Genomic DNA, 14656 nt, shown 5'->3' on the forward strand with positions numbered 1-14656 from the left:
CCCTTGTCCCCTGTGTGCACCAGTCTCCCAAGGCTTTTCTCTCAGAAGGACCCGAGTGATGACATGGGGAGCCCACCCAGCGGATCCAAGCTGACCTCATCTCCAGACCCTTAAAGTAATCACATCTGCAAAAAAGACCCTTTTTCCAAATAAGGTAACATTTACAGGTTCCAGAGATTAGGGTGTGGACATATCTTTGGGACCACCATTGAGCCCACCACAAAAGGGTATCATTGGAGTTCATTGAGCCGGCCTCAGGACATGTAGGAAGAAGAGGAGTTCTGGTGACCTCTGTGTAGGGCTCATGAATCCTTTGTTGGGGACACTGCCAGCTAAATGCTCAGCCTTCCGTCACCTTCCTCCCCTGTGTCATTCTGCTCACGGTTCCCAATCTCAGGGGAGGGCTTGATTTGCGTAGCTTGGGGCACGTGCCTCTTCCTCGGTGGAGACGGAAGGCAGGGCCCCTGGATTGACACCTGCTGCAGACCACATGGGAGGGAAGACCGGTAGTGACCCAAAGAGGTCATGTGACATCACCAAATAAAGGGGAGGGTTGTTAGGCAAACTGGCAGATGTACCCTGCATTCCCACCCTTGGCCGCCCAACACACTTCACACTCGCTCCTTCAGACACAGGTTGAGAAAAATGTTTCTAACATCAGGAACCTATCATGTACATGACCCAAAGCATCCTTGGTGCGCTCCAGGCCCCGTTAACGTGATTGGATCAGTGGAGTGGATCAGGCCGCTACCTTGTGGAAAAACACCATCGAAGTCTTGACAGGGCAGGTCTGACAGGCTAAGGTGTTTCTGAGTTGACTAGTAAGGGAAAACTGTTATCCCTTCCAACAAATAGCTAAATGCTTCCAGCAGTTTCTGCTTCTTGGAATGGAACATGAAGCCAATGGATGCCTCTGAACTCCAGGGACTGTACCGAGGGGTGTATTGCTATTTGGAAGTTAGAATTGCCGTTTGATTACAGCAGCCCACTGCCATCCTCCAGGACCAGCCGATTTTGCTCCGGCCAAATGGGGAAGCAAATGGTGTTTTGATGGGAGTCCTCGCCCTCCAGGGTCGTTGGTTGTCTCTGCAGGCTCCTCAAAGCTGTGGTATGGCTTTGAATTTTCTGTTTCGGAACAGTCGTTCAGTTGGATCTGTTGGTCTTTTATATTGTGCCTCTGTGGGTCAGGGAGCCAATGTGGGGATCTTTTCCAACTATCACCCAGAGATAGGAGATCTAGCTCTCTGTGGTAGGGACAAAGGCCAAAATACTGTTTTTCACAGAATTGGTGGACATATGGTGGGACTCTCAGACCCAAGAAATAGGTATTAGCTCAAAGTTCTTTATCCAGTGCTACCTGAAAAGTCTGGATGTTTCCCTCTCTTCAGTACCCAGTTAGCATGGGGCACGGGGCCATGGCCACGTGGGCCTTTTGGAGAAGGCAAGAAAAATGTTTACATTACACTCGGGTAGTAGCATAGCAGAAACCTTCCCCAAGAGCAAGTCGTGTATCCTTCATTCGAGGGACTTTAGATCAACAAATGAATTCAAGCCTAGATGTTAGGTGATGATCGATTTTTGTTTTGCTTTGCTTTGCTTTGTTTTGCTTTGTTTCTTGTGTTTTACTGGTTATACAATTAAGTCAGAATGGTGGTCAGTTTTACCTTCTCAGGGTCCTACAGCAGAGATCCTACCTCATTCAGAACCTGCCAGAATATGATGATGACCATTTTCACTTCATTTCTGAGGCACCTAAATGCCAACACCTGGCCTCCCACACTCTGCATTCTTCCTTCCCTTGGAGGTCAGGGAACCCTTCACCAAGCCCACCTGATAACTTTCCTCAATGCAAAGGTGACGTTTCTGGGTCCAGGGAGGCACACAGAGGGAAGGATGCACAAAGTAAATCCAATCCAGCATTCCTATCTTCAGAAATCTCTGAATCCCTTACTCTCTATGATGTCAAGGGATTTGGGGCCTTTAAATTTTCATTTCACATGGGCCAGCATTTGGTCCAAGTTTGCTTTAGTCAACCCAGTAATGGTCAGAACCCAGCCAGCTTCTGGAGCCAGCGCCGAGAATGCAGACTCCCTGATCCACACATCAGTATCCAGATCAGTCTGGTCCAACGTTACATTTCCCCTTCCTTCATCAGGCACTGCAAAAATCCTTTCCCACAAATACTCCCCAGATTTTGGCTGGTATCAATGAACAGTATCTGTAGCTGTGTATAGGTCCAGGATTTTTCCACTCGGTGTTGGAGATCACCCTGGGTTTCTCCCACATCCCCTGTATGGTCGTCCCCCTGCTCAGAAGCCACACAGCACCCTGAACAGTCAGTTACCAGCTTTGGTTTTTGGAGATCTCAGCCCTGCTGCAAGTCGTGAGGTTCCTTCACCGCAGTCACAGACACGCTGTACGGTTCATCCTGTGTCTCCCCTGCGACACATGCACGTGCCGATGTTTGGGCTTGTTTTGTTGACTCCCCCTTTACATAACTCTATGCAGTTGAAACAAAACATTCTATCCCACAGCCGGGGCATTCCTCATCTCCTTAAAATTGAACTGTGGCAGAAGCTGCCCTTTCTTTGAGAGCCTCATTCTCGGTGGTCAGATGACACCAAGCAATGCGGGGAACAGCCCTCCGCTGCTGCATCCCACGGGCTGCTCTCCAGGGCTGGGGCACAGCCGCAACTTCACTGTTTCGCCCCAGGAAAGCCCAATTGTTTTTTTAATACCCCACACTTCCTGGAGGCTGTGGAGTAGAACTCGATTCTGCTTCCAATTTGTCTATGAGTTAGGAGACTTTGGTTACAAAACAGAGAGTTCAACTCTGGAAAACTTGAGGAAAAAAAATGGCTGCATTGGAGAGATACTAGATCAGGTCAAAGTCAAATTAATCAACCAGGTTTGAGAAAGGAATGAAGGCAACATAGGGATGGAGGTGCTCAGAGCCCACAGATCACCTTGTTAGGGGCCCTGCAGCTAAAATGCCTGAGTGACAACACTTCTTTAGCTAAAAATTCCCAGAGAATGGAGTCTAGCTGGACTAGTTTGGGTCATGTGCCCACTCCAAGGCTGGGGGAAGGACAGAGGAACTCCCACAGATGGTCTCCCCAGGACACAGACGGTGGAGGCGTAGTTTCCTAAAGAAAAAGTGGGGTGCCTTCATTAAAATGAGGGCAGGGGATCCTGGGTGGGCAAAACCAACAAATATCTATTATAATACTACCCAGTGGGAGTGGGAGGCGGGCAGCTTGGCTTTGGCAGCAGCAGAAACCAGGAAAGAGACAGACAGACACTGGCTAACTCTGTCACAGGGCAGACAGCATCTCCCAACTCCATATCTTGTGGCGCCTCCACCACAGAACTCCTTCCCAGTTCCAGGCCAAAACATGCGTCAGAGATGCTGACTGGCCCAGTTCCGGATGAGGTACTGGATCATCCCACTGTGACAGAGGGTTGGGTCTATGAGAACATGGCAGCCATCATGCGAATTGGCTGATGTAAGAATTGAGCATTTTCTAGACTTCCTGGTAAGTGAGACACGTTCCTCCAATGTAAGATCTTCTCCCTTCCCAACCCCACATTGTAGATCAAAACACGGAGACCCAGGGAGGTCCAAGGTCATACCTGAGTTTCTCTGTTTAGAGAAGAGCTTTTCAGCTTAAATAAGGGCCAAGTAGAGTGGTGTCATAGCAGAATGGGGGTGGAAGGGAATCTGGTTGCCTCCTGAGGTACTTCTTGAGGCTCCCCAGAGTGAAGATGACCTATCAGCTAATAACCACCCTTCACATGCGTGTGGCGCTCAGTTTATAGCGTGATTTCACGCCCATTATCTCATATACTTATCACAATAGCAACAATGAAATATAATTATCATTTCTGGACAGCTGAGGACACTGTGGCTCACAGTGGGATGACCAGAAAGTGGCACATCAGGGATTCGAGCCTCCTGATACGGGGCTATACTCCCCGGGCACCACATCCCACTGTTCCCACTCTGTGTGACAAACTGAACTCCCCAGGCATGGCTTTGAAGTGGGGGTCCTATTATGAATTTCTCCTCATGTTCTGGACATGGCCCTCAGGTGCTGGCTCCTTGGGATAGTCCTTGGTGACTACCGGACCTCCTATTCCAGGCCAGCCAGGACCTGAGCCTGAGCGTGGGAAGAATTCTCCAGGAAGTTTAATAAGTAAGTTGAGAAGCTAACCTTGTAAGGCAGGAGCTTTTGAGATGAAAGGGGCAGTGTCTTCCAGAATCTTTTCTGTTAGAAAAGAAGAGGAGGACAAGGGCAGGTGTAGACCGGTGACTAACCTGCTGAAAAGGAGTGGGTTCAGAAGCTTCAGGAAATTCACGAGTTCAAGGGTGGGAGCAGCACACACCTCAACATTGGCCCTGCTACTTACCCAGTGCCTGATCCTGGGTTGGACCTTTGATCTCCAAGAACCACGTCTCAAGGTCGACCTCCATCCTCTGCTCAGGCTGGTATCCAAAGCCTCCCCCACCCCCATCTTGTCCTACCTTCTTGGATGGGTAAGGACTCCTTCGGTTACAATCGACAGAAACCCAACACCGTGGACCTGGCGTTCAATGGAGGTCACCAGAAGGGACTCTCGAGCCGGGAGTTACTACAATTATTTGAATTGGATAGGAGAACATGAGCAATATGGCGTGGTGTAGAAGAAAGACTATGGGCCCTGAGGCAGATGGACTTGTGCTCGAATCCAGCTACTTACAAGCTGTGTGGTCTTGGTTGGGTTTCTTTGCGTCTCTGAGCCCGTTTCTTCACTTGTCTTGATAGAACGACACCTATACCTCGCAGTGTTGATTCCAAGTTCAAGTGAGGTAACGTATGTGGAAATGCCTGGCATAATAAATGCTAGGAAGGACACTGGAAATGCACAGGAAGGAAACAGAAACCAGCAGAGCTCTGGTTCTCTTTGGGAATGGGAAAGCAACTCTGAGCGGAGGGAGGGAAGTGGTCCGCACGGGTGGAGATCGCAAACCTTCACTCTCGTACTTGGGGCCACAGTTGGGGTCTCGGCATGAATGGCGGGGTCAAGAGGTCTGGGTTTGAGCTCAGACTGGACATATCAGACCTTGGTCCTCGGCTGCATTGTCTGTAAGGCCACATGCTGGCTGAGAGTGGGCGCCCCTTACAGGGCACAGGGTGATGGGGGGTCCCTCTGATGATTCTGTCTCATCAGGAATGGCACTCGAACCCCTCCCCAGCGACCACAAGTCTCCGCACACGCATCTTCACTTACCCCTCCCTCTCACTGCCACCTGCTGTCTCCTCTGTGCGCTGCATTCCAGGCCCGGAAGCCCTCCTTCTAACAGACCCAACGTCTGTCCTTGCCTCAGGGCCTTTGTTCTTGCTGTGCCTCCAGGCTGGGCTGTGCACTGTCCTCGTGTTCTGCCTGTCTGGCTCCTTCATGTCATTCAGGTCCCACCTCCAAAGCCATCCCTTCAGAGACCTGCCTGGATCACTATGGAAAGGTGCCTCTGCCTGTGCGTGTGTGCACACACGTGTGTACCTGAACACACACACGCGCTCACACACGGCACACGTAGACATATTGCTCAGTCTCATTCCTGTTTTATTTTCTTCGTGGCCCTTCATCTGCCTCTGAAATGATTGTTTATTCATTACACGTGACAGACTGGCTATGAGTGTGACATGTGACAGACTTGCCATGTGACACGTGACACAGACTCGCCCTGAGTGTGACACATGAGACTCGCCGTTTGAATGTGACAGTCATTGTGAGTGTGACATGTGACAGACTCGCCATGTGACACGTGACACAAATTCGCCCTAAGTGTGACACAGGACACACTCACCGTGAGTGTGACACAGGACACACATTCGCTGTGATGTGAGTGTGACATGTGACACAGACTGGCTGTGGGACAGCTACAAATCTAAACGGATCTCAGTGTGTCATCTTGCATCAGTGGCTTGAATGTCACCAGTGCTCCCACGCATGGCTGACAGCTCTTGGGAAAGCCCCAAAGCGAACCCCGAGTGTCCCTCCATTCCACAGCATTCATTCTTGGAAAACTAAGAGCAAAACCTGTACAAAGTACTTTGTGTTCAGATATAAGTGAGCTCTGGTTTAGCATCGGGGGTTAATAAACAAGCTTTCATCAATGTAACCATCCCGTGGGATTCGACTGTGGGGTTGAGCAGGGGCAGAGCTGTCCCCAAACGCACCGCAGCACACCAAGCACCCGTGTGCTCAACGCTGAGGGGACCTGGTGATCATGGTCACCAGGAAACCATCTTGACACGTCTCCAGAACACTCCCAGCGGGCCGTCCTGCACGCTATTAGAATCACGATCTCTGGGATGCTTCAGGGTCTGTGCAGAAAGACGAAACCATCGGAAAGGCTCTGGCACGTGTCCGCCACACAGGAAGCACTCAGGCAACGCGCACTGACTTCGTCTCTCCTCCCCTCCTTTGGGCCCCAGGTTCTCAGTCTGAGCAACGGGGAACATCTGTCATCGACGCTGGCCACCGGGGAGTAAACTAGGCGACAAAAGCACACATCCCCCCACTCCCAGAGAGGCAGACAGAACAGCGTGACAGATACGCAAATAGACTATTACATCAAGTACGGAAGAGCGATGTGACTCAAGAGACTCGCACTTAATTTTCGGTGTCACTCTATTTCTTGCTGCTCTGGAGCGAACTTTGGGAGGACCCAGGGTCAGGAGAGGGAAATATTTCTGGACAAGGATCGGCCCTACGAGGGCAGCTTCCCTCGGAATGCGGGGCTGCACCGGGCCCAGGTCCAGGCCACAACAGACCTGGTGAAGGGAGCCCAGATGGCCCTGTGCCCAGACCCTCACATCAGACCTTAGCAGAGGCTGCTCGCTCTCACTTCTTGCCCTTTCTTGTCCTGGCCATCTCTGGCTCATTTTTAAGTTCAGGATGTATTACCTCCTCCAGAAAAGCTTTGGGGGACACCCGGGCAGAATTCATTGTCACTCCCTCTCCTGTGTCCACACTCGGTGCACTTCCGTCTACCGTGGCATCTCCGTGGGCACCCGTGGGTGCTCATGTGCTGGACCAATGCCCGGTCTGGTCTGCAAGAACTGCGCCTGGTTCGTCTTTACATCCCTGCCAACCAGCTCAGGACCTGGCACCCAGCAGGCATCCAACAAAAGTCTTCTCCCTACCCTACCCTCTGCGCCCCCAGCTTTGGATTCTGAAATGAACACACCACAGAGGTTCACAAAGGTTCACAACACCATGATCCAGGCTACAGATGGGGATCTCGTTTTTAAAAAGAAGAAAGTCTTGTGTTCCAAAGGACAGTTTATTTAAAACAGAGGTGGCAATGTGTACGAAGTAGGGAGAACAACAAATTCTAACATAAAAGCACACAGGAAGCACCTCGGATTTAAAAAAAGGGGGGGGGGTGCAGGGAGGAAGCCATCTCTCAGACATATACAAACTGCTGACCTTGATGGATTATTTACATCCAAACTTTATAAAATAGCATTTCAAGTCAGCACTTCAGCCAGTGTTATTAGTTTTCATTACAAAAAGTTAAAGCTACAAACTTCACATTTTTAAGTTGTACATCAGCAATAGCATTTAAGCTTTTTCCAAGTTGGTTCGAGTGCAAGCTGGTGGAAGAGATTTTTTTTTCCCCAAACACAAAAAAGAACACAGAATCTAAACACAGTGAATATAACCCTGATGAAAACACACAGTGTGTAAGGAAGGACGGGGCGGGAGGCTGAGGAGCTGCGATCTTAAGAGGCAACGTGGTATCTGCTGGGAAGGGCACTAGCATCGGAATCAGAAGACCTGCCCTGGAATCCAAGCTCTGCCGTATTTTAGCTGCACGACCTTGAGCAATAGACTTCGCCTCTCTGAGCCTCAGTTTCCTTCTCTGTAAAAGGAGGACCATAATACCTAGATGTCCCAGAGCTATTAAGTTTGAATAGAGGGAGATTCAAATTATCTATGGAGTGAGCTTTGGTGTTTTGTATCTTTCAGGGAATCTGTCCATTTTGTTTAAGTTGCTCAATTTATTAGCACAGAGTTCTTCATGACATTGTTCTTAGCCTTTTAATATCTGTAGGAGCTAGAGTGATGTCACTGCTCTCATTTCTGCTATTGGTAAGAGCTATTGAAATTTAATGGTACAATAAGTCTCTGGCATCTGGCAGCTGCTAAAGAATTGTTTCCTGGGTCAGAATATACAGTGTCAAGGACTCAAAGCTATAGCTCTTAAATCACTTCAGTGTACTGGTCCTATCTATCCATCGGTCTAGCCAGCCAGCCAGCCAAACATCCATCCATCCATCCATCCATCTATCTGTCCATCCATCCAGCTGGTGCTTGGGAGAAAGGACAAAGGAAAAAGAAAACTAGAAATCTGCTTCGGAATTACTGATGGGGAAGCCATCAAGATATCCTTAGAGAATCTGAGATTTTTTAAAAGACACAATTAGGTGTGGGTCATTGTTTCTTAAAAGGAGAGAAGAGGTGAGGGCCACAGGGTTCCCCGGGAGCTCAAGTCGCAGATGCTGAAGCTCAAGGCTCAAGGAGAGCTCTCGGACTTCTCCGGAAGCCAGTGCTCCCGGGAAAGACAACCAGACTCGCCCCGCTGCTTGTCCATCACCAGGACGCAAAGGCACTGTGTCAGGAAATGGACCTGCGCCAAAGAAATGGACTCCTGGCCAGAGGCCCTGTCCAGTGAGACTGGGGAGCGGTGTTCTGTACTGGGCCCGCATGGGCGGGCGCACACAGGCCTGGAACAGAATCAAGTCCGGATCAAGATTCATGACCCAAGAACATTTACGGGGGAAAAACTTTTACTTGGCTCTAGCTTAGGAAGGAAAAAATGGGCACTTCCCATCCTGTCTGGCCAAGTGCAAAGTCCTTTCTAAAATGGAAGAGGCTGAGGCAGGCCTGCTCGCGAGCGCAGCAGATGGTGTGGGGGAATACACGCTCCGTGCTGAGGTTGGTGGGACTCACTTGGCTGTCAGACTTGACAACTAACTCAGCCATTTCCCAACCTAAAACTGCCAGTTGGAGTTCTCTCTTCTGTGCAAGAAAAGGTAGTCACTTCATTTTAAAGATTTGTGATTTTCCTCTTCCCTGTAAATACTGGCCGCACATGGTGATGCCACGAATCCCGATTCTGCTGCTCACTAGCCCTAACAGCCCCGAGGGACACATTGCCTTTTTCTTTCTGAACTTACTCCTTCACTTGTGGGGCGGAGATCAAGTACTTAGCTTACGGAGTTGTGGTGAGGTTTGGATCGGACATCGATAAAAAGCGCACCGACCCAGCTCAGTGCCGGGCATATACTAAGTGGTCAGTGAATGCTAGCTGCCGTCGATCCTTCTAGTGGGATCCTCTGTTCTCTGTAGCTGCCACATAACTGCCTAACTGGCCAAACCCTGCGGACCAACCACGGCCTCTTATATTTTTAAAAACCGGCTTTAATTGCAAAGACCAGGATCTGGCCAGCGGAGAGAGAGGAGCATTCCCTGCCATTCCATTGATTCCTAGGTTTGGGAAGCAAAAGCAATTATGGAGTCAAATTACACTATCTTTAGGTGCAGCCTAGTCAGAGCTCCCCACCTGAGGCGAAGAGACATTAAAAAATAAGCAGACACATGCCTTTCTTTGCTGTCTCCTCTTTGCCGTGTGACTACACGCCACGTGGCCTCGAGCCAGTGCTACAGAGGGATGGCTCAGTGCTGTGTTTTTGTGAAGCCCTCTGATCTGCTCGAGGCCCAGATCACCTGCGTGGTGCAGACTGCTGTCTGGCAGAGGCTGCAGAGTCACGGACTGGTCGAGCCCGAACCGTCTGGCTTTCCCTGGGGGCCCATCTTAGCCAGTCACCCACTGTTGAGACCAAGTACGAGCAAGTCGCCCTTGGGAGGGTGCCCCGGGACAACTTAACCCAAACTGACACCGGTTTCTCCCCCTGGGAAAGGGAACGCTTGGCTCAGTGGCCCAGGAGTGAGGAGCGATGGTCTCATCCCACCTCTTACTTCAATTTGCTTTGTGATTTGGTCACCCTGTCACTTCCCCTCTCCGAGCCTCAGTCAGGCCAGACGATACCTGGGGTCCCGTCCAGCCCTGGCATTACACGGGCCCGGACAGAGCTCTCCTGGGGAACAGGTCTCAGTCTGATATTCATGCATCCTTTCCAGACCCCTCAGCAATAAAATCAAAAGGAAAACAGTCACATATTGGAATGTGATCACAAAAACAATGCCCTCTACCCCTGTCTGTAAGGAATGTGGAGCAAGGTGCCCCGTGCGATCTTCGCATGAACAGCGAGGACTCTGGACACAACTTCCCCTCTGTGGACTGCACACAGCCCCGTGTGTGTGGAGAGGTCCTGGCAGGCCCGTCCCCGCACTGGGTCACGTCTCCTCTTAAGGCACTGGGCAGTATCTGTGCTGTGGCTCGAGGCGGTTGGGAGAGCGCAGATGGATGAAAGGCATTGAAGCCACAAGGGGCCGTTTGCAAAGAGGATGCCAGGCTTCTCCTGGGACTCAAGAAGTAAATACAGACTCTCAAGGCTGTCCCTCGGATGTGGTCCACAGCTCCAGAAGCCAGAGATGACCCGATGACCCACACAAGGCTGAAATCCTGGAGAAGAACTGGCCTAAACCTAAATTTTTAAATGCAGCCCTGCAGAAGGGTGAGCTTGGGTCCTGGGAGCGGAGTGGCCCCGACAGCCTCCCGGCGTCCCCTGCCCTCCTGTCCCACAGTACCATAATCTTACAGAAAAGAGGCCAACTGTTTAAAACTGTACCTGTACAGAGATGCCACCACACTCGGTGGGGAATCCAGTTATAATTTATATATATGTGCATATTTATATATTTTTTAAAAGTCTTCCAGAAAGAACAATTGAAAGCTATTGGGAGAAGAAAGTCAAGACCACATGTAACACTTTCCCAGCTATCACATCCTGGAGTCTCTGTTCCTGGGGTTTAAAACTCTGAGTTAAAAGCGCCGATACAAATCCTTTGAGATACTCTAACTGACCAATTTAAATACATACGCGAGGCAGCACGCTGACGGCAGACAGCCCTTCCCACCGGCGCACGTCCTGAGTTCACGAAGGTGAAGGTGCTTGTGGAGGGACGACGGGGCAGGAGCGTCGGCGGGCGAGCCCGAGCGGCGAGCGGCCCGGCGTCACCGAAGCTGGGGTGCGGGCAGGCATGCCGGGCCTCCCTCCCTCAGAAGTTTTGTTGCCGCCGTTTCTTAGCCTCAATGGCGTCCAGGATAGGCTGCCTCTTGGACTGGTACTTCTGTCGGATCTCTTCAATCTCTTGCTCCATCATGGGGTCGAGGGCCAGGAGCCTCTTCTGAAGGTCCTCCACTGTCCAACTCTTAAGCTAGAAGAAGTGGAAAGGATGGTCACGACAAAGCCCAGGTCAACACAGAACAGCCGAGAAGCCCAAGCTGTCTGGGCACCCGGAAGGGAAGGGTCTTCCCAGAGCCTGGGCTGGCGGCGGTTGGAAAGTGACAATTCATTCGCAAATGGTACGCCCCAAGCTCTTTGGACACAATTTATCCCTGGACAAGTTCTAAGCGCTAATTTCTCTGATTTACTCTACCTTGACCAAGAACTTAACCAGTAATATTTTCATCTCTCCTACCCTTTTAGTGAATTACGTTATCAATGCATTGTTAGGGCATTAAAGTAACAGCCATGGGGCGCCTGGGTGGCTCAGTGGGTTTGGCCTCTGCCTTTGGCTGAGGTCGTGATCTCAGGATCCCAGGATCGAGTCCTACATTGGGCTCTCTGCTCCGCAGGGAGCCTGCTTCCTCCTCTCTCTCTCTCTGCCTGCCTCTCTGCCTACTTGTGATCTCTCTCTGTCAAATAAATAAACAAAATATTTTTAAAAAAAAGTAGCAGCCTCTTGGTGTATGCAAAATAATGCTTGCCCCTAGTTCTTGTCCTACCCGGGAGACGAGCCTCTGGATGGTGACCGTGTCTCTGTCTGGGTCCCAAGCCAAGGAGAGTGGATGCTCACTGAGGATCAGATGCTGTCCCCCCCCACCGACCCCAGTGACTTAGGTATGGCCACACTGGTCATCACTAACACTTTCCAGGTGCTAACCATATACCAGGCACCCTGGAAGTGCTTGTACGCGTTACCTACACAAGCATCTCGAGAACGAGACATAAGCCTTGGGTGGGGAGTGGGAGGGACAGTTGGAAACCTCTGCGATTAAGTTTCCATCATCCAGGGGGAACAGCAGGACATGATGCATAAACTAAGAGTCAGCACTTACACAGTGCTTTCTGTGTGCCGCATACTCTATGCTCTACACACATCCATCCACTTAATCCTGGCAACAACCCTATGATTTGCATATATTATTATCTCTGTGTTTCAGAGGAACAAGGAAGAGGGCAGGGAAGTAACCTGCCCAGTGTCTCCTGGCTAGAAAGTGGCAGGATCACTGTTCAGACCCAGGCGGTGAGGCTCCAGAGTTCTTGCCCCTAACTGGAATCACAGACGAGCAGACGCGCAAAGCCCAGGTTTGAGAACCGACTCAATCTGTAATGAAAACACGGCTCTGCCTCTTGCAAGCGCTAGGGGACTCTGGCAAGTCACCCGTCTCTTCAGGCTGTCCTCCCCTATGGAAGTACGACAACCCTGCCTCTCGGGGCTCATCATGAGAATTAAATGAGATCGTGGCCGTCGAGATGCTGGCACACGCCTGCTGAGCGTGTGCTGAAAGACGGCAGCGCAGGTCACGAGCCTCTCTCTTTACAAAGCCCAGGGCTGTGCTCGTGTTCACCCCATGACTGCTGCTGTGGGGCGAGGGGTTTCGCCGCCGTGTATGGAGTGTCACTGAGTCCGAGCAAGGCCCGTCCTGGCTGGCAGGGGTGGGAATGAAAGCCGCCCTTGTCCACGGCAGGTGGTGATTAACTCTGTGAGCTTAAACCAGTCTAATAGGTGCAGTGTTCCAAGAACTCAAAGGCCCACTCACATCTTTGGAGAGACATTTATGGAGTCACTGTGTCCCCCGGCCCCTTCCTGAGGCCTCAGCAGGGAAGTGGTGTGGGAAGCGGGTGAAGGAGCCTCTGTCGGCCCTTCCTCTCCAGGGCGGGGTGCGACCGAGGGGAAGGGCTACTGTGGCCTCCCCAGGGATGGTTCAGTGCCCCGTCGCCGCCGCAGGAATTTGCCTTGGCCTGCTTCAGGGAGGTGGTCTGAGAAGCAAGAAAAGCCCAACAGTTCAAGACGAAAGGCTCTTTGTAATGTGGGAATGCAGAGCCGAGGGGGTGGGATGCTGGAAAGCTGCACCCGTAAAACCACATCTCCTTTCCAGCCTGGGTTTCAGACCAGCTGGAGGGTGTTCTGGGCTGGGAACTCTCCAAAGAGCAATGCTCGCCTCATTTTTAGCCTTGTCAGTTCCTCCTCCAAAAAGAAATTGCCCCAAACCTAACACCGAGTGTTACTGGGAGTTGAGGTATTAATCTTTAAGATCCCAGATGGTATGTCTCTAGTGGCTGTGCGACCCTGGATGAGTGACTTCACCTCTGAGCCTCGTGTCCTCCTCTGGAGAAGAGACCCTGGTTCCGCCATTCTCGGCTCTCACGAGGACCAGGTGGGGTAACAGGTGTGATGTTTTCAGCGCAGAACGTCATGGGGTATGCATTTCACAGACAGTAAGTATTCCATAAGCCGGACTCACCACCACAGTTACTAATACCTGCTATTGTTGCTGTCATTACTACTGCTGTTATTATTAATATTTTGAAAAATCTCTAATGAATCTCCCATAAACATACTGTTCTGATCCAAGCCAGAATCACACAAGTAAAAAAGAAAATATTCTACTCTATTTTGGGCTAACAATGTGTAAGGGTCGGCATTTTCCTACAACATCTGTTAACTTATTTATAGTTTAACAAAATATTTTTCATCCGCACACCCGTCAAATATGCACTCAACACCTACCATGGGCCAGGCGCTGCCTAAGGCACCCAGGATGAGAGAACCAAAAACCAAATATCACTGCCCTTGTGAAGCTTGCATTTTAGGAGGCGAGACAGACACCGGAGAATGAACTCGGTAAATCAGAAGGTTACTCTTACAGGAGAGGGTGCCGGGGAAAGGAAAGAAAACCCCAGCGAAGGGAGGGGAGCTGGGAGTTGGGAGGCCCCTTCACCTTCCATCGGGACGAAGCGTCACTGCAAGATGAAGACATCAAGGTCAGGGGAGCGGCCCTGGCTCTCGGGCTTGTTCTGCAGCTTCAGACAAGACCCTACCCCCCCCCCCACCCGCCAGGCCTCCACGCCCACCCCCACCCCCACCTCCGGCTGCCACCCTTGGCGGGCTGCCAAGATGACCTCAGGTCTTCTGAGACTCAGTGTTTCTTTCTGTAGGACCCATGGATCATGAGCATCGGAATCACCAGTTAAAGGTTAGAAGTCACAAGCGACTCACTCACACTCACTCTTCGGGAGGTGAGGATTCTGCTTGCTAAAGAAGCTACTCGAGTGTTTCTTGTAATTCTTCAAGTCTGATGACCATCATTCTACAACCTCCTTGTTTTCCTCACAGCCAAACTCTCATAAAGTAATTGCTGCCTGTCTCCGGTCGGCTTCTAGGTGTCCAATTTCCTTGCAGCCCTTCCGCC

At 50.9% G+C, this 14656-nt stretch overlaps 1 protein-coding gene across 3 annotated transcripts in view; it reads right to left on the reverse strand.

Annotated features, from left to right (window-relative positions):
- Positions 1 to 7311: 7311 nt before the first annotated feature.
- Positions 7312 to 14656, reverse strand: part of STK4 (serine/threonine kinase 4) — a 92924-nt gene continuing 85579 nt past the window's right edge. For all 3 annotated transcript variants that reach the window (XM_059133060.1, XM_059133062.1, XM_059133061.1), the window contains one exon: positions 7312 to 11394. In XM_059133060.1, coding sequence (XP_058989043.1) covers positions 11236 to 11394 — 159 coding nt within the window. In that variant the 3' untranslated portion in view covers positions 7312 to 11235. The remainder of the gene's footprint in view (positions 11395 to 14656) is intronic.

This window comes from Mustela lutreola, chromosome 9 (assembly GCF_030435805.1).
Source record: "Mustela lutreola isolate mMusLut2 chromosome 9, mMusLut2.pri, whole genome shotgun sequence".
Classification (NCBI taxonomy): domain Eukaryota; kingdom Metazoa; phylum Chordata; class Mammalia; order Carnivora; family Mustelidae; genus Mustela; species Mustela lutreola.